Here is a 23,056-nt window from a genome sequence, read left to right on the forward strand (position 1 = left end):
GCGCGTAGGACATAGCTCTATAAGCGAAAAAATGCCAGAATGTTTTGAAAACATCTGAACAGTTCAAATTTCTAACGCATTATTCTATTAAAATAGGTGAAAAAACTAGCGAAATACTAAGTTTGCTCAGTGGGAACAGCTATATCCTTCAGGACTCAGAAAAATCTTTTTAAATTTACCATTTGACACGTTTGAGACTCTAAATTCTCGAATTAAAATCGAACTTTTGCCATCCATTGGAACCAAAATGATGTGCCAAGCCGCTTGAAATGTTCTCTTCGGGATACGAGTGGATTATCTTCGTTTAAAAGTAATTCTGATTTTATCTCCCAACGTGACAAGAATTGCTCCCTTGCAAAATCCGTCTCCGTGGGACGTGCACTCTGCACCGTCTGTCGTCCTCTCTTCCCCTTGACAGTCACACTCGGTTTTTATCGGAGACTCACGAGTGCCTCTTGGCAAAGGTCGAGAGTAATATCATTAAATTCTCAATCATGACTCTCAGTGCATCATAGAGTATACGTTGCCTGATGACTGGAACTCGTGTTTAGAGGACGCGCATTCGTGCGCGCAAATCACGGGTTTTATTATGTAAATAGGCAGTAACGTTATGTTTGGCAACATTGCGTCCGTCTCCTGCACAAGGTATACCCTTATGTGCGTATAATTGCAGAGGTATATGCAGCGCTCTTGTCGCCAACCTGATGCTACCGGACGGTAGCAACTGGACGGTCTACCTTCGGATATAATTCAACCCTCTCTGTGGTTACCGACCGCGAGAGCATGAAGTGCTTTTGTAACTTCCATAACTTTCAATGAACTTCCGTAACTTTTTAAGGGATGAAAGGAAATCCCCCTTAATTTATTCATTTGAAAAAGTGAGGAGAGGGCCATTTCCTAGGTTTTTATTGTGAAGGGCAATTTTGCCGCACAAGCCTCGGTGGGGTCGTGAAAGTTTGAACTAGTACCGGGAAAAACTGAATGTATGCGAAGAAGTAATTTTTTCTATCAAAAGTCCCTGGAAGTGTGTTCATTTTAACGCGGAAATAACTACTGATCTTTATCTGAGAGGCTAAGCTCCGCTTACCTGAAACTATGGTCTTGGGTGAATCTTTCGGGCTATCCAATTTCTTACAATCTATCAGTCTCTCTTGACTACAAGTTGTGTTGTTGGTTATGGCAGTGGAAGATAGGTCCTCGAAAGATGTTAAAGTTGGCGAGCGGGCAAAACTCACGTGTTTCTGCCTGCAACAAAAATAAAACAAAATTGTATTAAAATGTGCACACACGGTATGGTTTCTCAAAGATTTCCAGATTTTTTGTCTCTGCAAAAAGCTGAGAAAATAATAATGAAATAAACCGTTCCCAGCAGTTGAATATTCCAAGTCAAGACATAATATTGTGAATGTTAAAGAAGGGATTAAATTTTATTTGTAACATTCAATTTTGTCTGGAAATTGCACTTCAAACGTGTTATTTTCAATTCCAGCACGGTGTGATTCTGTTTTTATTGCTCCCTAACACGGCCCAACCAATTCAGACTCGCGGATTTGAAGTGATTTTTTCCCCGTGTGGAATCCTCTCAGCAGAGCAGAGGGTTAATTTGCCGTGTCAAGGAAGAACGCCGTATGAACCTTCCGGCGTTGCCAAATCTCCTTTGATAAAACATGAATTTCCTGGTAAACTTATGAATATTTTCCCTCCAATTTTTCAGATAATTTTGTTCGCAATTTCATCTGAAGTCTCTGAAAATTTCAAGGAAAAATATTAATATCTTTCCTTGAAGATAAACATGTCATTGGAGGACATATGGCAACTCTGGACTGTTCATAAGGCGTTATTTCTTAGCACGGCAGTAAAGTTGGGTCCCATGTCACTAACTCGGTCATGCTCAACTCCGATTGCTTCTTATTCGACAGCTCGTCGTAATTGACCTTTTTTCACTGAGAAATTCTTCACTCAGTCAAGTCACAGAGACCCAGAAAAATTAGTGGAAGAGTTTAAAAGCAGCCAAGAACGGGTTACGTCCCGAGAGCAAAGCCTAGCAGAGAGGGTGACTGGTGACTGCAAAGGCATGATGAATGTGAGAGTGAAATTTCATTTAGAGTGACAACGCGTTTTAAGCCCTTTCCCATTAATTATTTTTTATCTTAAGTGGATGGGACGTAGACCGCGTACGGAGGGGTGGAGATAAGCCTCAGTCTGTACAAGCTACACTTTCCTAGCTGCTCCCGGTTTCCGGGTTGTAGGCGGGGCCCGAGGTCCGGTTTCGATTCAAAAACAGTTACAAATGACACCACCTACTGGCCTTTTTCATCAAAATGTGCTTTTTATTGCCTTGAAATTTGTGACGTGGCTTAGGAAAAGGACGTTTTTTCATTAAATTAGACGGCCGTCCACGAGAAAGAAGTTCTCAGCACAGGATTTTTCCCTTTTTTTTTCGTTTTTTTTTTCGTTTTTTTTTTTTTTGTTTACTGAAAGGAGGAAAGGTGCAGAGAGCCCCTTAGGGGTCCTGACCTCCTAGCCCACGTGAGATGGGCGCGTGGGACTTGCACGGAGTATAATTAAAAACTGAGATGTAATAATGTAATATTACCATTGCTTTGAGAAGTTTTTACGAGCACTTCTGCGTAAAAACACCCTAAAATTTTAGAATGAACCAGGGTTGACACCCTTTGATTTGTGATTCAATTATTTTAGTTTTCAGAAGAAACTAGTGATAAAAAATGTGCGGTAATTATGAGCAGCCGAAAACCGAAAAATCTTGTCAAATATAACTGAACTCAAGGTTTGATTTTCTAGCTCTCCGTTCTAAGAGTTATTTTTCTACGAAATTTTAATTCGGAAAGCGCAGAGAAGCGCTATCGTTCATACCCCGTCTACTGGCCAATTTAAAGCTAGACGGTTTAATTAAAGCTGAGAGTATGCAAAATTCAACGGTATAATCGGATTTTTACGAGCATTAATGGTGCCCCAGAAACAGCCGGGGAAACCCTACTTCTTGGATTGCCCTCGTATTTCACATTTTTCATATTTATGAAACCCTAATAATAACGGGGCTCCACTCGCCTGAAACACACAACAAAATGACGAAACGTGGTAATCTCGCAGACTCTTAAGAAGTCTTTCTTCCTGCAATTCTCTCAACCCCTTTTCCTCCGATAGCTTACTTATCTGAATTTTCTTTTAAAGACTGCCCGGTTTCCACTTAACCATTTTTCATACAGGGTGTTCGAAAAGTCCCCTCCCCCCCTCTAACTTTTGACCTAATTGAGGTAGAGATTTGAAACTTGGAGGGTGTTCCTAGATCAAAGGGAGCTACTTTTTGACTCCTCCAAAATTTTGGGGGGCCCCATTTTGGGGGGGGGGTTACGGACCCTAACTTTTAATTTTCAAATGAAAAGACCCCCTTTGTGATACCTCGTTCGAAAGAGCATAGAAAAAGAAAATTTTTCGCGCAAACCGGAAGTCATTATCTCAAACCGTTTCAAAATGGCGGCCGGTCAAAGTTCCAAATGGCCGAAAATTGGCACCTCTGCTATTTGCACATGGATTTGCTTGAAACTCGGTATCTGGGGGTATTTTGGCACGAGAAAAACGAATTTAACGTTAGATTTTCAAAAAAACCCTAATTTTTCAAAATGGCGACCGGTTTAGGCTCAAAAAGGCCGAAAATTTGACAAACTCGATTTTTTTGCCAATGGATTCACCTGAAATTCGGTATCTGGGGGTATTTTGACCCGAGAATAACGAATTCAACGTTAGATTTTTAAACAAACCCTAATTTTTCAAAATGGCCGCCGATTAAAGTTCAAAATGGTCAACAATTGGCAACCTCGACTTTTTGCCGATAGATTCGCCTCAAACACGGTGTTTGAGGGTATCTGGGTGGGAAACAAACGAATTCGACGTTATTTCACCGAGTTTCAGGCGAATATATCGGCAAAAAGTCGAGGTTGCCAATTGTTGACCATTTTGAACTTTAATCGGCGGCCATTTTGAAAAATTAGGGTTTGTTTAAAAATCTAACGTTGAATTCGTTATTCTCGGGTCAAAATACCCCCAGATACCGAATTTCAGGTGAATCCATTGGCAAAAAAATCGAGTTTGTCAAATTTTCGGCCTTTTTGAGCCTAAACCGGTCGCCATTTTGAAAAATTAGGGTTTTTTTGAAAATCTAACGTTAAATTCGTTTTTCTCGTGCCAAAATACCCCCAGATACCGAGTTTCAAGCAAATCCATGTGCAAATAGCAGAGGTGCCAATTTTCGGCCATTTGGAACTTTGACCGGCCGCCATTTTGAAACGGTTTGAGATAATGACTTCCGGTTTGCGCGAAAAATTTTCTTTTTCTATGCTCTTTCGAACGAGGTATCACAAAGGGGGTCTTTTCATTTGAAAATTAAAAGTTAGGGTCCGTAACCCCCCCCCCAAAATGGGGCCCCCCAAAATTTTGGAGGAGTCAAAAAGTAGCTCCCTTTGATCTAGGAACACCCTCCAAGTTTCAAATCTCTACCTCAATTAGGTCAAAAGTTAGAGGGGGGGGAGGGGACTTTTCGAACACCCTGTAGATATAGCTAACATTTTATGAACCCTGAGGAGTTTTCAGGATACGGGATCGAAATATGCAAAATTCACCGCAACACTTTCTACATTATCGTCACAGTAAACTTCGTCACTTCGAACGATTAAGGATTTCATTGATAGCGCGGTTCGGATATTTATTGTGCCTTAAAGTGGAGAGTTTTCTGTGAGGTACAATTAGAAGCAAGCAACTATTAAAATTCGCCCTAATATTGCCTTGTGCATAAAATATTTTTGAGCTTTTTGTAAGTTTTTGCGTCTAATTTAGGGACACCTTTATAAAAATGCTAATTCGCAATGTATCGACACAGATTGCAACATATTTTCCCTCATGGGTCTACGCAACGAACCACGTTCTAAGCGAGTTATTAGGACCAAAATTAACTCTAAAGTTTTATGTTCTTCCCACTTATTGATGGGATTCTTCATTAGCGCATTTCACTATAATCAACTCCTTTCGGAGATAACTAAAGGATTGCGTAAAGCTGCCATTTTGGTTGCTCACCAACGGCCCACAGTGGATCGCGTCAATCATAGAGGTCGAACATGAAATTTTTAATGAAAATAGCAAATTTTGATGTCTAATTCGTCCATAAGGGGTGTTTCTAAAGAAAAATTTCACTAGGAAACGAATGGAACCACTTTTATAACCTCGAAGTTTTTTTTTTTTTACGAACGGAGTCATAAGTTTTTAAAGTGTCCAAATTGTGTCCAGCCTCTCCAAGTGGCTCGGTCCACTGTGCAGCCAAGAGCTCCATGCAGGCCTATTTTGCGCGATCATTCAGAGAGCTATGCTCTGGAAAAAAAAAAAAAAAAAAAAAAAAAAAAAAAAAAAAAAAAAAAAAAAAAAAAAAAAAAAACACACATTAGATCTAGAGTCCAGACTCTTAAAAACATCGACAAGAAAAAATACTCTTGATTCAATCAGATGTAAGCTTAAATCAAGAACGAAGCCTCCTAATTTGAGCGGATTTCCTTTTGATTTAAGCTTAAATCTGATTGAATCAAGAGTCCCTTTCCTTGTCAATGTTTTTAAGAGTCTGGACTCTAGATCCAATGTGTTTTTTTTTAACCAGTGTGCGCCGAATAGAGTCTTTGTCAAAACAGTTCAGAACTTTTAAAGTAAGACAAAATATCCACGATCTTTAATTACTGAAATTGGTCTAATTTAAACTGAAGACAGTCAATCTTCTACCGCACTCCTTAAGTGCATTTTAAGTTATTCGCCGTGGACTCTACCCCAGTTCACCCGACTTTGAACATCACTTTAGTTGCCTCCGGGAACCAGTCAATATTAGCGGATATTTCGGAGCGTCAAAGCGCCCGCAGTACTAGGTTCTGCACTTAGGCATCGATTACCTAATTTAGGCAATTAAACGCGCGAGATTAGATTCCGCGAGCGGGGGAGCTCGAAACCGAATGCGAGATCATGCGACTCGTTTGAGACAAGAAGCTGAAATTGCGCCGCGCCGCGCCGCGCCATGTCTGCGAGCGGAACGAAATTAGTTCAATTCGGGACGCGGATACTCATACCGCAATACACACCACCAACGAGCCTTCCCCAACTTCCGAGAATCCCACCTCGAGTCGCTCCGGAAAAGGAAAAACGACGCATGGATTTTCACATGTTGTCGAATTCTTCTCGATAAAACTTGAATTTTCAGAAGAGTGCGCGATGGCAATTTTTTCTACGAAGGGAAGGGACCAAAAAACACAGGGTACGAAATTGAAAGCCACAATACACATGTTTCCTCGTTAAAATTTCGCGTGGATGCGATAATTTGAAAATGCCATATTTCAGCTTCATAGGGAAAAGAATAGTTTTTGTCTACGGTAATTCACTCTACCCAAGTCCAGGGCTGATTATTGATTTTGATAGACAAAGCGATAGACAAAGAAGTCGAAGGGAAAATGGAGTGATCATATTTGTGTAAGCGGGTGGTTGCAATGGACAAAGGCGGTAAGCTATTGACTAACTGACGGCAACCCATGAGAGACCAGTTGGTTTGTCATTTTCCTCTTTAGTCTATAATAACCACATGTTTCAACCGATAGGATCACTCCATACTCCCTATGTCTTCTTAGTCTATAGCTTTCTCTATCAGTTTCAATAATCAGCCCGTAGGAAGACCGGAGTCTACGTGACTCTAATTGAACTTTAAACTTATTCGGTCTTTTTTACGATGAAAGAATTTTCCTGTGCGTTGAAATTTTTGCACCCTTGAAAGGTATACATTGTAGAAGAAGAGGAAGAAGATAAGAATGAAATTATAATCGAGGTAGGTGCGTTAGGGAGCGTTCATTAATTACGTAACGAACTTTTGCGGCATTTTTGACTTCCCTCATTCCCCCCTGTGACATTTTCGTAGCGTAGTTCCCTATCCATTGACACGTAAAAACAAAATGACGTAAATGTAACGTGCTCCTCGACCTCCTCCGTCTTAAGCGTTACTTATTTATGAACGGCCCCTTTCGTAAAATTGATTTAAATTTCAAAATTTGGCTTACGTAGGTTTTTATTTTTCGCAAGCGGAAAGTTTGAATTTTCGATTTAAAATGAAAACTGCAAACGTTCATTTCTTACTTATTCGTAATTTTTGAAGTTCTCGATATATTCAACGTGCTCTGTGTTAAATTGTGAGAAAATATGAGATATAGTGCTTAATTTCCTACCTACCTAGTGGTCCTTTCTTCATATTTATTCTCCGAAATCTATTCTAATTTATTAACTTGAAAATTTCAATGGAAAATTATCAGAAATTCGGCAACACCCGAATGTTCATAAGTCGTTCTTCCTTAGCGCAGTGCTCGTGCTCGGGATTTCACCTCCCGCATTAACCGGGCGCGGGGGTTAATTATTTTCCAGGGCGCTCTGTTGGTGACGCGCCCCGGAAAAACACGCCTCAGCTTCCTAGAAACCGATTTGATTTGTTGCCATTAAAATATTAAGAAGTAAGCTCTGAAGCTTTTCCGCCGGAATTTCGAGGAATCAACATCGCGGGGACGGATGTGAAGTTTGAGCAAGTTGGGAGAATGGAAATTTAGAAGAGTTTCCGTTTTCGAGCATCAGAATTCGGGTTAAACAAAATTTTAATGAAATAATATACCTGACGGGAGAATTGAATCGTGAATTTAAGTTTAAGTGACCAACAGACAGTTTTTAAAAATTTGAATACTAAAATAATTCCAGATTTTTTTTATTTTTTTTTTTTTTTTAAAATAATTTTTTATCTTCATTATTCATGCATTTATTGGTGTTAAAAATCATTGTTTTGAAAATGAGAGGTGAAACGTCATGACGTTTTACCTTTTGCTCTCTTTTTGGGCCATAGTATCTTGATTTAATTTGCGAGGAAAGCTCCGTACTTTTGATGGATGCCTGGCCTGCCATTCCTAATATATTAGGGCACCTTCAGTTTCGTATGATACTGTGCAATACTTCTGGTGTGAAATAGTTGCTTCAAGCGCCGTGGTATGCTGCGGCGCGGCTCGGCGCGGTGGGCGGGCAGCCAGCGCAACTTGCGCATTGGCGCCTACAAACCTAACGGGGATACTTCACGCATTGCGCAATGCGTGAAGTATCCCTGTTAGGTTTGTAGGCGCCAGTGCACCGCCGCTCCGCTTTGTGTCAGGCTCTAATATTTAATCTCGTGAAGTCAGCGTTTTTCAACTCATGACTTTGAAATGTTTGCACACTCTGTATGGATTAATCTCATTTTAATTGATGAAAAAAATATGTAGTAAATGAAAACATAATATGCGTTTTGTAAATATTAAGGTGATTCCATACAAACTTAAGGATTTACAAAGCACACGAATTTCTACACAATTTCTTATAGTTTTTTATAGCCGATAGCGAAAAAGCAACTGCACCGAAAAAAATAATATGCTGTTTTAGCACCTAGGATGCTAAAAATGTGTCTGGTGATCTCAAGATGCTGCCTTAACTGCCTACAGAGTTAAAGTTGCATTCACAGGATGTAGAGTTAACTGCGAGGCCAGTAAGGACAACAACTCCGGATCACCAGACACATTTTTAACATCCTAGGTGCTAAAACAGCATATTATTTTTTTCGGTGTGTCAGGCGATGAAGTGTGAAGCCCGGCGATAGGAACTATAGCCCGGCTTTATAATTTTTTATCTCTTCGTGTAGCCCGGCCGTGAGATTTTTTCCACTTTCTACAGCCAGATATATGATTTTCTATCGCCTTCTTCAGTCGGCTATAAGAACTCCTATGGTAATTTGAAACGCAGCTCCTATCGCCAATTTTTTCCAGGGACTTGAAAAAAAAAAAAACCCGTAAATCGACCTTTTTATAAGAGTTTTTTACCTACAGGTTATCGTGCGAGTTTGTTTAAACACGTATTTACCTTCCATTCGTCACGAATTGTTCCAAACTGACAGCCTGCATTATGAACGGAGGATGGATTCGCGATTATCGGCGATACGAGACCTCCGACAAAGATCGATCGCGGCAAAACGACCTTTCTGCCGGTTTTTTCATCGGGTTTTATGCGGAACTTTTTCAAATCCATACTTCCTGCTTTCATTCGTCACAAGTTGTTCCAGACTGACAGACTACATTATGAGCGGAGCTCGGATTCCGGATTCTCTATGATACGGCAGGAGACCTCCGAAAAAGATCGATTGCGGCCCGTCGAAGTGCTCAGCGGCGATAAGTGCTCACGGCTTTGTCAATTTCCGGTCACCGGTTATCATCGGACTCACCGCCATTGTCCGTTGCGCATTACTTCCTCCCGTTCTCGTTATTTCAGGGCACCTATTTCAGCGTATTTCAGCGGATGCAATAAATTCAGTCCACCAGGAGCCAGGCGCCTCGAGCTTCCTCGCGGAGCTGAGCCGAGCACCACACGGTAGATTTTTTGCGATTGCTAATAAACTCGTTTCCGTTGTTCTTACTTCGAAAATCATATATTTCCACAGGTATTTTTACGAGTATGCCTGTTGAAAACTTCAGGTAGAGCGAAAAAACTAGTTGTTTCTCGCAGACAACGGCCCAAAACTCGTGATGAGTGCATCATAAAAGTCTGAAATACACTACTAGCAGTGTTCGAAACTCACCTTTGAGTTTTAGAAGCCATGTGGCGCATCAAACCCGATTTTTAGGCGCCATTGAAGATAATTTAGGGGCCAAATTGACTTTTTGCCTATATATTATGGCGCATTTAGTGAAAAGTTAGACACAAGATGTTTTCGTAACAGAACTAGTAAGTAGCTGTAACTTGGGGAAGACAAAAGCACTAAGAATGAAATCGTGAAGAATAGAAAAAGCAGGCTTTCACTTATAGTGCTGAAAATTCTGAGTTTTTTCAATTCAAATAGATTTGTTCGTCTTTCTTCATGTGACTTCCTGTGGAAATCCAGATTTTTAGGGGGCAATTTTTAGGGACTACGTCAGCGCAGAGCCTTCATTTTTTAGGCGCCATGGCTGATTTTTCAGGCGCATTTGGCGCGTTGGCGCCTGTGAGTTTCGAACACTGACTACTAGCTTCACAATCTGTATTAGAGACTTGCGATTTTTAGCCTCTCACTTCAAAAATGATACCACGGTAGAGGTAACTGCAGAGTGGATCCATCGGTGGATTCCACCGATTTGCTCGCCTTGCTCTGCAGTCCCCCCTTTGATTGCATAGTTCTAATGCAGATCGGGAAGACCGGGGTAGAACTATGCAACGGAGTAGCGCAAATCGTGGAAAAGTTTGGAAAGTATAGTGAAACAGCAAGTCTAGGGAACTCATTGCCAGATCGAGAATTTTCAAACAACATCTTGGTATCGGACTAACCTGGGTCGATCGGCCTTGGGAAAAATGAAATCTGAACTCTCAACACAAAATATTCACTAACATATCCACATAAAAAAACGTAATAGCGGGAATCGTGCCAAAATTATCGTTTGTGCTACGGCTATACTGTCGAATTATATCGTATTGTTGTATAGTGTTACATACTCGGAAGTTCTTCCTACCATCATATGATAGTATACAATTTTATTGAAAACAAAGAAAATTGCGAAAAGTTTCTATAAAAAACATCAGCCTTTAAAAACATTAAAATATGGAGATCAAAGCTGAAACGTGTCTACGGAATTCGACAACAAGCCGTGTATGATTTAGTCTATATTTTGCTGAAGCCAAAGGGACCCCGTTTATCAGAAAGGAACCAAGCCTTATCAGTTATTGTCAAATTTAACTGGGCAGTTTAATTTTTTACGAGAGATTGTTTGTGCGGATTCCTTTGTAAATTCTAAGATTTTGCTTCGTAATATGTAGGAAATTTACTGAAATATGCACAAAATTCCGTACTACCGTTTTCATGTAAAAAATTAAATTTCACAATGGAATTTGGCAATAGCTGATGTGGCTTGGTTCTCTTCTGCTTATCGCGGTCCATACGAGACCCGAATTTAATTTAGGTGACCGTTAAATGATTAGGCGAAAGTCCCAGAGACGTGAGTTAGGTTGCCGGCTTTTAGCCCGGCCTGCACTCACAAACTCATCTTCTCACTTTCCGCCTAATTGTTGACTATCCATTAACCAAACATTGACCACGGGTAATTTGTCCATGCACTTTCTGGGGACAGGGACGCGTGCATTTCCTGCCGGGACAAAGTGCGCTCGGCGCGTTGCGTGAAGCATTCACTCGTGATTAGGATGCGAAAGCACTCGACAGAAACGAGGGAGAAAACGATAACTCAACTCGCAACGAGTCCCTGCCAACAATGGGACGACCCCGAAGTTTCGAAATCTTAATTACTCTCACCTACTCCCACGCCCACGCAAGATTCGAGCTTCTTCAATGAAGTGGAAGTAATTACAATTCAATTAATCCGCGGAAATTAGGAGGAAAACAGTCTGGGGAGTTTCGCCCCGGGACCCGAATAACTTAACCGTTTCTGCGACCCTGCGCCGCGCGAATATTTCAACCGTATCAGCTTCAACTCCCGAGGGGAACAAACAACCCGTGTATAATTCTCAGGCATTTGTCAAACTACGAGAACACTCGCGTCTGTTAAACGCATTCGCATGAAATGCATCTAAAATTGGACGGCCGCAACGTCCGTCAGAAATGGACCACTAGACAAGGTCCAAATCCAAGCATTCTGATATATGCCTCTTAACCAGAATTTCACATAGAACACGATTCACACAACGAAAATTATTGAAACCAACTCCTAAACGAAGATGTTAACGTTTTTATTTCATATTGGTTACCAGGAATTTGAACTGCCCGCTCACAAGAAACTCAAAGCTCTACGTGAGTCAAATCGCGCACTACAATGGTTTCAGCAAGCTTCTCAATCGAGCAATGTTGATTTCCCACCATGTGTTGTTCAAACTATAAGCAATTTGCTATAGCTGAGCCAAAGCGGCAAGATTGAGGTTGCCAGATTTTTACATCGCAGAGACTGCCATGATAACGTTTAGCGCGCGATGTGAATCGTGTGGAGCACTGAGTTTTCATGAGCGGGTGGTTTGAATTCGCGCATCAAGAATCATTGAATATCTTTGTAAGGAGTTGATTGCGGTAATTTTTGTTGTGCGCATCGTGTTTTACGTGAAATTTTAGTTACGAAACACGTATCAGAATGCTGAAATTCGTACCTTGTCGTCTGGTCCATTGACGAAAAGCGCGGACTCGATAACTCATGTAGGCATCAGTTTCTACACGAAGAAATCAATAACAAATGTATTTTCTCTCATTTGTTCACAATCGATCATTACAACACTTATTTCGAGTGTCTTATTTTTTATCAACTTGTCTTTGCTTGTTTATCACTCGTGCTTCAAGACGGAAAAGCTGGATGTTTAGCTTCTCCGGCCGGAGCGCAGAATAGAAATTTGGAATTCTTCGAGAGGCCCGGCTAATCAATCAGTGATGTTAAAGAGGGTTGGAGGCAGTAGTAGGAAGAGAGGGAAGAGGAATAGTGGTGGAAGGGGGTCCCAAATTTGATTGAAATATGAAAACATTGCAAATAATCGTAAAACCACGAAAGTACAACTACCTTACTACAGATATATAATAAATATAATTATTACACTAACCGCTTCCTCGCGTTCTGCGATACCTAATCACTGAAGCTCCTTATCCTTCCAAAAAAAAACGCCTCAGCGAGCTGGCACTCTTTCAATTCTTCCTTGAACCCTTCACAGCCAATTTTTCATTGGACTACCCCAACCCCCTTCCAACCCCGGCCACTTCTTCCCAAGAGGGACCCAATCAAACACCATCTGTGACAGCCTCTATATCGTCGTCTTGCTGACTCCAACACATCAGATTAACATCAGAAAAACTGGAGAAAGCAAACAAAGGCGTGTGAAGCACGACCAAAAATAAAAACGTAGGATTTTTGTGCAAATTAATACTGCTTTAACTTTAACTATATAGATAAAGAAGAATGGTGAAGCTGCAGAATTTTGGCCTTTATTTGGACTGCATTTTGCAATTTGGAACTATAAATTCTGGCTCTTCTGGAAAAACACTTATGTTCATAGGGAAACTAGTGGCACATGCGTCGTTTTTAAACCGGGTTCGAATTTATAGTTCTAAATTGCAAATTGCAGTCCATTTGATCCTAAGAAAATCCATAAGAATTCAATGCTAGATTTCTAGTTGTATTAACCGTGCATCTATTGGGCGCATGGTCGATTATAGAAAAACAGTTTTTAGCCGTAGCCACTATCATCCTTTTTCTCAAAGACGGCAATTTGCGCTTCACGAACTGACAAACGAATAATGAAACGCTGGTAAACTCATTATCATTACTGTCTCCTCAACATTTCCAGACGTTGGATCAAGGGATTAGTTCTCATCGGTTAATTTCATCAGACCCCCTTCCCCTTCCCCGACCACCACCAGAGCTCTCCAGGATAAAGCTGTTTTTAAAACGAGAAAATCACGACGAAGATTTTCTGATAAGGGAAGGAAATTTCGGTTGACAGCTGCTCCATCACGTACAGTGCTGTGCTCGTACCAATTTCCTCTCCTAATTGTCAGATAGGATTAGAGGTAACCACCTTTACATCATTTTAAAATGTATTTTTCATTTCTAATTATTAGACCAATTTTTTCTGACAAGTTGACAAATATCCCCATTTCCATACGAATGGAGACATCAATATTATTTACAAGGCATTACTCATTGAAGGGACTTACTTCATTACTGTATCCAGTTTTTACCTTTGGTTTATCTCTGGTATTAAAAGTTATACGAGGGCTCGGATGTTTTTAAGTGTGTGTGTTCTATCTCATGAGGAAAAATTAGCGGAGGACACATTTCTTGTGCTGTAAATTATTCATTAAAGGTTCCTTTCTTTCAAATTTGTTCCGGTTCATGTTCACAGAATATGATAAAACAACTTTCTTGAGAGGTCTAAATTTCAAAAATTTTCAGGAGAGGTCCCACGGACGCCTCGTCATATGTTCTCAAAACCCTATCCGACTTCGTAAGCACGAGGGGCTGAAGACATGCGAGAAGAGTTGGGAGGCTTATACTGCCGTGTTGAGGAAGAACGCCGTATGAACCATCAGGGGTTGCCAAATTTTCTTTGATGAAACACGAATTTCCTGATAAATTTATGAGCATTTTCCTTCCAATTCTGAGATAATTTTGTTCGCATTTTCACCTGCAGTTTCTGAAAATGTCAAGCACTAATATTCATAGCTATTCTCAAAAATAAACATTTTATTGGAGGCACTTTGATAACTCTCGAATGTTCGTAGGTATGGCGTTCTTCCTTGGTACGACGATTGCAAACGGATGCTAGCCTTTTAATTTAGATCCTAAAACATTGAGAAATACTCATTTTAGCTGACCGGTTGTATCTCTAAAGAATTGCGAGCAGTTGAAGTTCGCTGATTGAAGTCGCTAAAATGGAAAAGCTTGACCATTGTGTGCCCATCAAACGGACTATGCACTACATTAGTGACCTAAGTATTGTTAATTGCTTCAAAAACTATTCTCAGACTTAAAAGATTACTTTTGCAATGTACTGAAATTGAAAACATAGGTGAAGGTTAAACAATAAGCCTTATAATATCCTTATTACGGTGTACCCTCCGGCCAGTGCAGAGTAGGCAATTTGCACGTCAGTTAACATGTGTAAAACGGTGTAACGTTGGAAGTATTTCTCCGATGTCGAAGGTGCTACTTGGAGAACGCGCGAACGCGCTAACGCGCTTTACAAGTAGACTGGGTACGAATAATTAGGCAATGTGATACACGTTTCCTCCTCAAAATTTCATGGAGAATACGATTCGCGCGACAAAAATTACCAAAATCAACCTCTAACTAGGATATGAGCGTTTGAATTGTTCATTGGTTACGGGAAAGAATTGCCCGGTCACAAGAAACGCAATACTCTACGTGAGTCAAATCGCGCACTACAACGGTTTATCGGATTGCAACGGATAGCAGGACGATTCCGCTTAAATTGGTCCGATTCTCAGTGCATTCCAGTTTCCTGTTTTCCGCGCAAAAATTTCAAAAGAAAAATCAATTCACAGCGGTTTTATTTTAATCGTTTTCAACGATACCACCCTTTTGTGTGTTAAATTACTGTATTTGCGTTGTGCATTGGGATGCATTTAAAGTAATTCATAGGACCTCGTTCGTTGTTTCTGGACGTATTTCTTTGATGTGCGCGCTTCGTTTGCTCGGCTGGTTTACCTTTTCATTTCATCGAATCAAGACCGTGATTCCATCGATGAATCCGCAAGTTCGGGGAAGGAAAAAAAAGCGCAGAGGCCGCCTCGTTTAGATTTTCCGCCCCATTTACGTCGCGGACTGTGTCCGGAAAAAACTGTCACCCCGTCGGCTCGCCCCCCTTCCAGTCAACCTCATCCCTGTCCCATTTTCTCTCCTCATTCCGCGCTCGTCGGTTCGCTTTTTAGTGGCCCGGTCAATTTCACAGATGAGCTCGTTTTTGTCCTTTATTATTCGTTGCTCCTTCAAAATTATGATTCTCCGACAAATCGTTCCTCTATAGTTGATCCAGTGGCGTGGCGTGCTTTGTGACAAATCGATTGGTATGCCATTTAAACCTTTGAAAAAGGATCGATAAACAGGGTGTTTGCAGCGAACACCTTAATAATCGATTCTTTACCATAGGTTTAAATGGCAGAACAATCGATGCATCGCAATTCACGCCACGCCACTAAGTTGATCGTATAGTTTTCATGCACTCGCGGCTTTTTCTTCCTGCAGATTTTGTTTTCACTTTTGTTTTCGCTCCGCATGTCATGTGTATAAACTTTTTACCTTCCCATTTTCTCATGTTCCGTTCTGAGGATCTACAGAGCCGATTGCCAGGACTTTCGCGACTGTCAACAGGTAATGACCTTGAAGCGAGCTTCCCGTCGCTGTTTTTTAATTTTTATGAAATATGACTCGGGTATTTTTTGGAAAAAGTGATGAAATTATGAACTTTCCCATCGAAACAATGTAAATGATCATTTTGTGTCATAGTTGGTTTTAGAGATCTACTGGGGAGATTTTCATGATTATTACGGCTACTGGCAGATATATTTTACCTATATCAGTTCAGACCTGTATACATTTATTCAGTTGATCGAACTATTTTTTTACAGTCATAGTATTGCAAGATTTTCGCCTTTTACGGAGCTTTCCTTCCTGAAGATTTCTGAATACGTTGTTCATCAATCATCATCAGACAAAAATTAGGGACTAACGAAAATCACACATCCACCAAAGGAGGCTGATGACCGAATTCTCTAAAATATGTTGGTCTGTGTTTTTTTTTTGTATAGATATTTAACTTATGAGGACTCATTTTACATGTTGAATCCCAGAAAAAACATATCTTGGATAACATTTTTATCAAATAAATTATTCGTTGTAGCTTCTTTTTGTGCTAATGCGGAAGCTCAAGTCTCAAAATTAATTCAACAGCAAGAGCCTCGAACAGAACGGATATGAAAGGTCCATACCAATTGTGTTTTCTCAAATCCAAAATGTTTCATTGCAATTCCCAACCCGTCATAACTTCTTTAGGGTTTGGTATTTTTCGCAATATTTTGTGCACAAATGTTGGCAAACACTCCTCTTAAGAATGGTTTATATTTTTGAGTTTTTTTCTCCTTCAAACCACCGTTCCGTTTCCCGCAAACGGTCACAAATTGAGACAAGGCAAATATGCTAAATATTTGTTAAATTTGATCATTATGGAAAAGGCGAGACATTAGAATACGAAATAGCAGCAATCACCAGCTCTCCCGAGGGTTGAGCATGAATTATGTATCAACAGCAACAGCAGTGGCGGAGTGAATCGATATCAAGAGGTCATGCGCTGGTTTTGAGAAATGCAGACCCAACGCAGAATAATATTTCTTAAGACGGGATTTTGCGAGGGGTTAGACGGGGAATGCGAAATTCCAGCCCAGACTCATAAAGCAACGCTTTCTTGCCGAGCAACAGTACTCTGGCAAATTGACGAGTTACGATTCTTCGTGCACGTAAATTGGACGCCGCCCCCGCGAAATAATGGATGCAGGGCTGATGCCAAACGGAGCGTAGCTAAAAGAAAAAAATGAATTTACACCCCTGAAACAATGTTGGGTTTCGCTTGGTATGTTAAAATTAAAAGTAAAATGTTAAAATATAGACATGTGTTTCGACAACGTTCTACAGCAAATCGGGCTCTCCGTCAACATTCGTTATTTTATTGAATATTGTCGGTAGAAGAGGTCAGGGCTTGTGGTGGCGTAGTTCAGAACATTTAGGTTGGTGGCGGTGAAATAGCGTGGAAACAACATAGGTAAAGCCAAATTCAGCCCTATGACCACGCGTTTTAGAGGATTTTGCGGAGAGTGACGACAATAGTGTCGCGGAGTGACCAACATTCTGGTTCTGGTCAGCGACTCTCGGAAGAATTTACGGATTTTTCTGGTTGATCGAGTGGGGAAGAGGAAGAGGGTTGCGTTTTTTAGTATGGAGCGACACAAAAGTATGATGTTTTGTATGAACTAACATTTTATCTGTTTTATAAATATTTGTTAATATCTCGTTCAGGACAAAGTATCCGAGGTTCCTGTTGCGTAAATCGTTTTCTACGTAAAATTTTGAAGATAAGACCTTATCTAGTGGCCTATTTTATGTAGATCTTTTCAAAATGCATACATACATATAAGTCGCTTTATAGCACTCCCTGAAGCTCAACGACACCTAACCGCCACTGCCCTCTGTTGAACCATAACCCTTCTAGCATTGAGCACCTTAACATCTCTGCTTCAATCCCATCCCTCCAACCTCAACTTTTCCCTACAACTCATCCACTGGAAAAAAAAAAAAAAAAAAAAAAAAAAAAACATATTGGATCTAGAGTCCAGACTCTTAAAAACATCGACAAGAAAAAGTAATCTTGATTCAATCGGATTTTTGCTTAAATCAAGAACCCAGCCTCTTAATTTGAGCGGATTTCCTTTTGATTTAAGCTTAAATCTGATTGAATCAAGAGTATTTTTTCTTGTCAATGTTTTCAAGAGTCTGGACTCTAGATCCAGTGTGTTTTTTTTTCAGTGTCCCTTCAACTTTCAAAATTCTCAAAAATTATCAATTTTGTTTGTCTGGCAACGGTGCATCCCCATTCCTGCTAACGGGGGTGGGGTCCGGTCGCTGGAAGCCACAGCGAGCTGCCGACCGCGAGAGCGGACTGCACAGGCCATTAACTTAGCTCCGGCCGACGAGCAGGCTACAAGCTCCGTACTGCGAGACTGCGACCGGCGAAGTAATTAAAATTGAATCACCCTAATAGATTATTAGTGCACCCGTTGTCCGGTCCGGTCCTGTCCTGTCTTCGCCGGACCAAGGCCGAAGAAAGCCCGCAAGTCTACGCGGAGCGCCCTCGTGAACGCATGGAATCGACTTTCCACACGCTGTCCGGCTTCGCGCGTCGTCGCACAATGGATCGAGTCAATGGAGATGTTGCATGTGTGAGGGATTTGCAATTTGACCATTGATTCTTAAGTAAAAGTTCGCGAGAAACACGATGGTGCCACTGGTTTTCTCTAAAATCATATCCCAAGCTCAAAGAAAGCTCTTAAAGTGAGGCCAAAATGGAGGGGATATCCCACCCTACCCTGAGAGTTCACCTCTACATCAAAACAAAACTCTCCATGCAAAGATAGGGAGCAAATACATTAGCAGTGATGCCGTGTTTTCAGTTTTGGAGTCCCCAAATAAAGTGGCAACCCTGCCAATGTATTTGCTCCCTATATTTGCATGGAGAGTTTGTCTTGATGTAGAGGTGGACTCTCGGGGTAGGGTGGGATATCCCCTCCATTTTGGCCTCACTTTGAGAGCTTTTTTTGAGCTTGGGAGTTGATTTCAGAGAAAACCAGTGGCACTATCGTGTTTCTTGCGAACTTTTACACAAGAATCAATGGTCAAATCGCAAATTCCTCACACATGCAACATCTCCATTGGTGAGGTCGGACAAAATTTGGAAACTTTAAACGCTCATAACTCCTTTCATACATGACTTTGAGGTTCCAAAAGTGGTTCCGTTGGTTTTCTCGTGAAATTTTCTTCCTGACGCACCCGTCGAAGTCTAAAATGTGACGAAATAAACATCAAAATTTGCAGTTTTAGTAAAAAAAATTTGTGTCCGACCTCTCTAGTTGACTCGGTCTACTGTGCGTCGCTGCGAATTTCGTCGTTTCTCGGACGAAGGAACGTAACTTCATTCCGAGGTTGCGAAATTGCCAGAAACAATTTAAGTTTTCTACGGAGATATGACTCTGCCATATACCTGAAACTCTAAATATTTTGATGTTGCGCAATACCCAACGATAAATCGTTTAGTTCAATGTTGTTGGTGAAGTTAGAAGAGCACTTCTCTCTTTTGCCGCATTTTTTTCTTATGTTCTTTTTTTTATATTTGCCCGAAAGCATATGCTCTCAGCCGTATCTGCATGAATTTTACCGAGAAAAGTCTCGAAAAAAGTAAGGTACGTTACGAGGGATTTCGACCAATACCTATTGATAATCGGCCGGTGATAATTGTCATTGAAAACAGTAGAGTGTGACAGAAAATTAGGAATTAAAAGAGGCTTTTGTTCTGTTGTTGAATTGAACGGACATTTACGCAATGCTGTTTTGAATGTGCGTTATAAATGCTAGAAAAAAAGCCATCATCATATGCCTAATTGGAAAGAAACACAAAGATGAAGCATGATTATGGATCATGCTATGAATTAAAAATTGAGTTCATTCAACATATGTGTCGACGTGAACTGACTCCTAATCAAAGAAGAGATCATGTTCTCGATGAGAGTGCAGTTTAGGAATTTAAAGGTAAGGGAAAGTATATCGGTATATCGATGTCGAGTATATCGACACCGTTATATTGATTAAATCCATGTGATAAGATATAGCCTCTTAGCACACGTCGACTGTTGGCGAAACGTCCCGATCGCACTGCTGATATTGAACAGCACGCGTCACTGAGAACTGAGGAAAGCTAGCGCGCCTTCAACTGTTCATACCTGCAACCGGGACATCCACTGAGTATTAATAGTTGTATCAAGGAGCTGTGACCTATGTCGCGTCGGGTTGCGTTGAGTTAATACAGGAGGTACCTAGTTCAGAGCGTACTTCATTTAGAATCATGTGTGACTTTAGAGCCGCACATGATTGCGCGTGATTTTAGAACTCTTCAATCGAGCGAATAATTTTGGGTGCTCTCCTTGGCATTTTAGACGCAGCCTTTGAGGGAAAATGAAATTTTTTGCACTCTATGCCCCTCTCCTTATAAAAATTACATGCGCCTCTCGTTGAACTATTTCTGTTATTAGTGAAGCTTATTTATTTATTTATTTATCTATTTACAGTTCCTACGGGACAATCCAAGCCCATTTGCTAAACATTACAACGATACAATGAAACAACAAGATGGCAATAAGGTTAAAAAAAAAAAAAAAAAAAAAAAAAAAAAAAAAAAAAAAAAAAAAAAAAAAAAAAAAAAAAAATAGAAAAAACAATGGTTCAATAATAAAGTAGGTAACAAGATTATAAAATTTGATAAAATGATTATAAAATTCATAGATATATAGAATTCAGACATAATTTCAAATAACTAATTAATTAGGATCAGTAAGGAATGTCCTCCTTGAGAATGTCCTCCTTTTAAAGAGATCATATTAAAATATTTTAACAGGATTATGTGGAATTAAGCTGGTATGAAAGCATGAATCTATTTTTTATTAACGTCCGATTCATTGAAATGATAAGACTCTTTCTGGAAGAATCTTTTTTATCAAGGAGGTTGGACTCGCGTCCATATTTTGTGGAATGCCTATAATTTCTAAAAAATCTTCACAAGAGCATGATTTTAGAATTTCACCGGCTACATGTCTTATACAGCGTTGCCGTATTCGGTAAAAATGAGATTTTTCATCAAGAATCCTCGGTGGACGGAGGTAGATTTCCGTGTGGGGTAGTATCATTGTCAAGTTGGGCCATAACTGCGAACTTGAAGAACTAATGAGAACAATATATTGTATTTTTTTTAATAATAGCAAGCAAATCAATTCACTTTTGTGCCCTAAAGAGACTATAATGCATTGACCATTTTGAGCCCCGCGCCTGACAGGTAGAATCTTTGAATCGCCATGTATGTCCAAAAATTACGTCTTTTTAATCTAAACATTCAAACTGCTTCACGTATTTGAACTTTCCTACGGCTAAAATCTTTGTAAATTACGAGTCATGGCAATAGCGTCTATAAAATCAGTTTCACGTATTTGGGATTAAAGTAACCTTTTCTAATAGACGGCCGTGAATATTTTCCTAATTTTACGATCGAAACGTCTTATAACTAGACTTTATTTGTCAAAATTGTGTAGGAAAACACAGGAATAGTTGTCAACTGGAGTCCTTTGTCATTATTTTTGAATTTTTTTGAAAATTTTTGAATCGGCAACAATGATTTCCCTTTTTGCAGCCGTTTACCTCCTCCTGTGGTAGTTGTAGCTTCATGCATATTCATCCAATTTTTCGGTCTCACGGTTTGCGCGTTGCGCTAAAAAATTATGTAGAGTCGGGTGAAGCCGAGTAATGAACCTGCAAGAGGTCTTGTTTTCTTAATCGCGACTGCCGAGCATTTATGTGCAGGTCTTCGGTGTTTATAGAGGAAATATTATTTTACGGCCATGCTAATAAACTAGAAAATTAGTCAGGAAAAGTTTGCATACGAGTTTGCAAGACGCTACGCCGCAATTCTATTGCCTTTAATTCTCAAATAAAAACGGTGATGTTTTATGCTTCACACATGGAAAAATGGTACGTCTCATTTTTACTATTATGTTTCATTTTGAGCAAGAACATGAAATGCTAAGTTCGCCGAGAACATGTTCTTGCGAATTTTTAATGCGCTTTTGACTAAGGATTCTTGAAATTAAACTGGAAAAAAGTCGAGGTTTATTTTTACACATCTAGTCGCTGGCCGGTAAAAAAAAAAAAAAACTAAAAAAGCGTATGTTTCGGTTGGTTTCAAAATCGAAAAAGTCAATAGTGAAAATCGAAAACATGTATCTCAATTTGCAACTTTGCAGATTTCCCATTTTAATTACTTTTTTAATAGGAAACCGGGAAATACTTTTTATTTAATTTTCACGGATTTTTTTCCCCTCCTCGCGCATGTGGCAATTTCGAACAATGAGATTCATTCATCGGTAAAAAAACAAATCAACACCACTGACTTTGGAACGTCACAGTTGTTGCAGTACGCGTTTTAAAACTTTTACGCATCGAGATGTTTGCAGTCTGAAACCATCGCAACCGTGTCTCCTTTTCAAAACTCCCGACGTCAATGGAATCAGTGCGCACGGAAGGAATTAATTTTCTTTCGCCCATCCCCAAATCTACGCGAAAACTTTCGCGCGCAGGGATCAGCGATTCAACTTTCAGGAGATTTCAGCGGCGATTTTGAAACACTGTAATGGAAGTACAAGGTTTTTTTTGTCTCACCGTCCATTTGCTTTTACTGAAAAATTAACTTACCTAGGAGGTTGAACAATCGGCTGGCTGGGTGGCAGGGGTGGTGGCGGCGGGGGTGGCGGTGGGAGGGGGGAGTGCGCCGGACACGGGGGGCACGGGGTGCAGGACTCGAGTCTGACACCACCACCCCCCGCGCTCCCCCCTCCGTGGAGGTACTCGGAGCTGTAACTCATGAAGTGAGGCTTTCTCTTGGATCGACGGGGATAACTGTCGTAGCCACTTCCCGAGAAGTCCTCCGAACAGACAGAATGCACCGGCCGTTCCTGGAAAATGCCGAAGTCTTTGGTTAGATTTTCCACGAAAATGGACCACTACACATGGTACGAATTTAAGCATTCTGATACATGTTTCTTAATCAAATTTTTACGTAAAGCACGATGCACACAACGAAAATTACCGAAATCCACTCCTAACGAAGATATTTAATGATTCTTGAT

General features: G+C 40.4%; 1 protein-coding gene across 2 annotated transcripts in view; it reads right to left on the reverse strand.

The window, feature by feature from the left end:
* Positions 1 to 23,056, reverse strand: part of LOC109044203 (uncharacterized) — a 148,938-nt gene that overhangs the window by 48,047 nt on the left and 77,835 nt on the right. For both annotated transcript variants that reach the window (XM_072297959.1, XM_072297960.1), the window contains exons 6-7: positions 22,623 to 22,882; positions 1,088 to 1,245 (exon numbers count right to left, since the gene is read on the reverse strand). In XM_072297959.1, coding sequence (XP_072154060.1) covers positions 1,088 to 1,245; positions 22,623 to 22,882 — 418 coding nt within the window. The remainder of the gene's footprint in view (positions 1 to 1,087; positions 1,246 to 22,622; positions 22,883 to 23,056) is intronic.

The sequence above is a fragment of the Bemisia tabaci genome, chromosome 3 (assembly GCF_918797505.1).
Source record: "Bemisia tabaci chromosome 3, PGI_BMITA_v3".
NCBI classification, from domain to species: Eukaryota; Metazoa; Arthropoda; class Insecta; order Hemiptera; family Aleyrodidae; genus Bemisia; species Bemisia tabaci.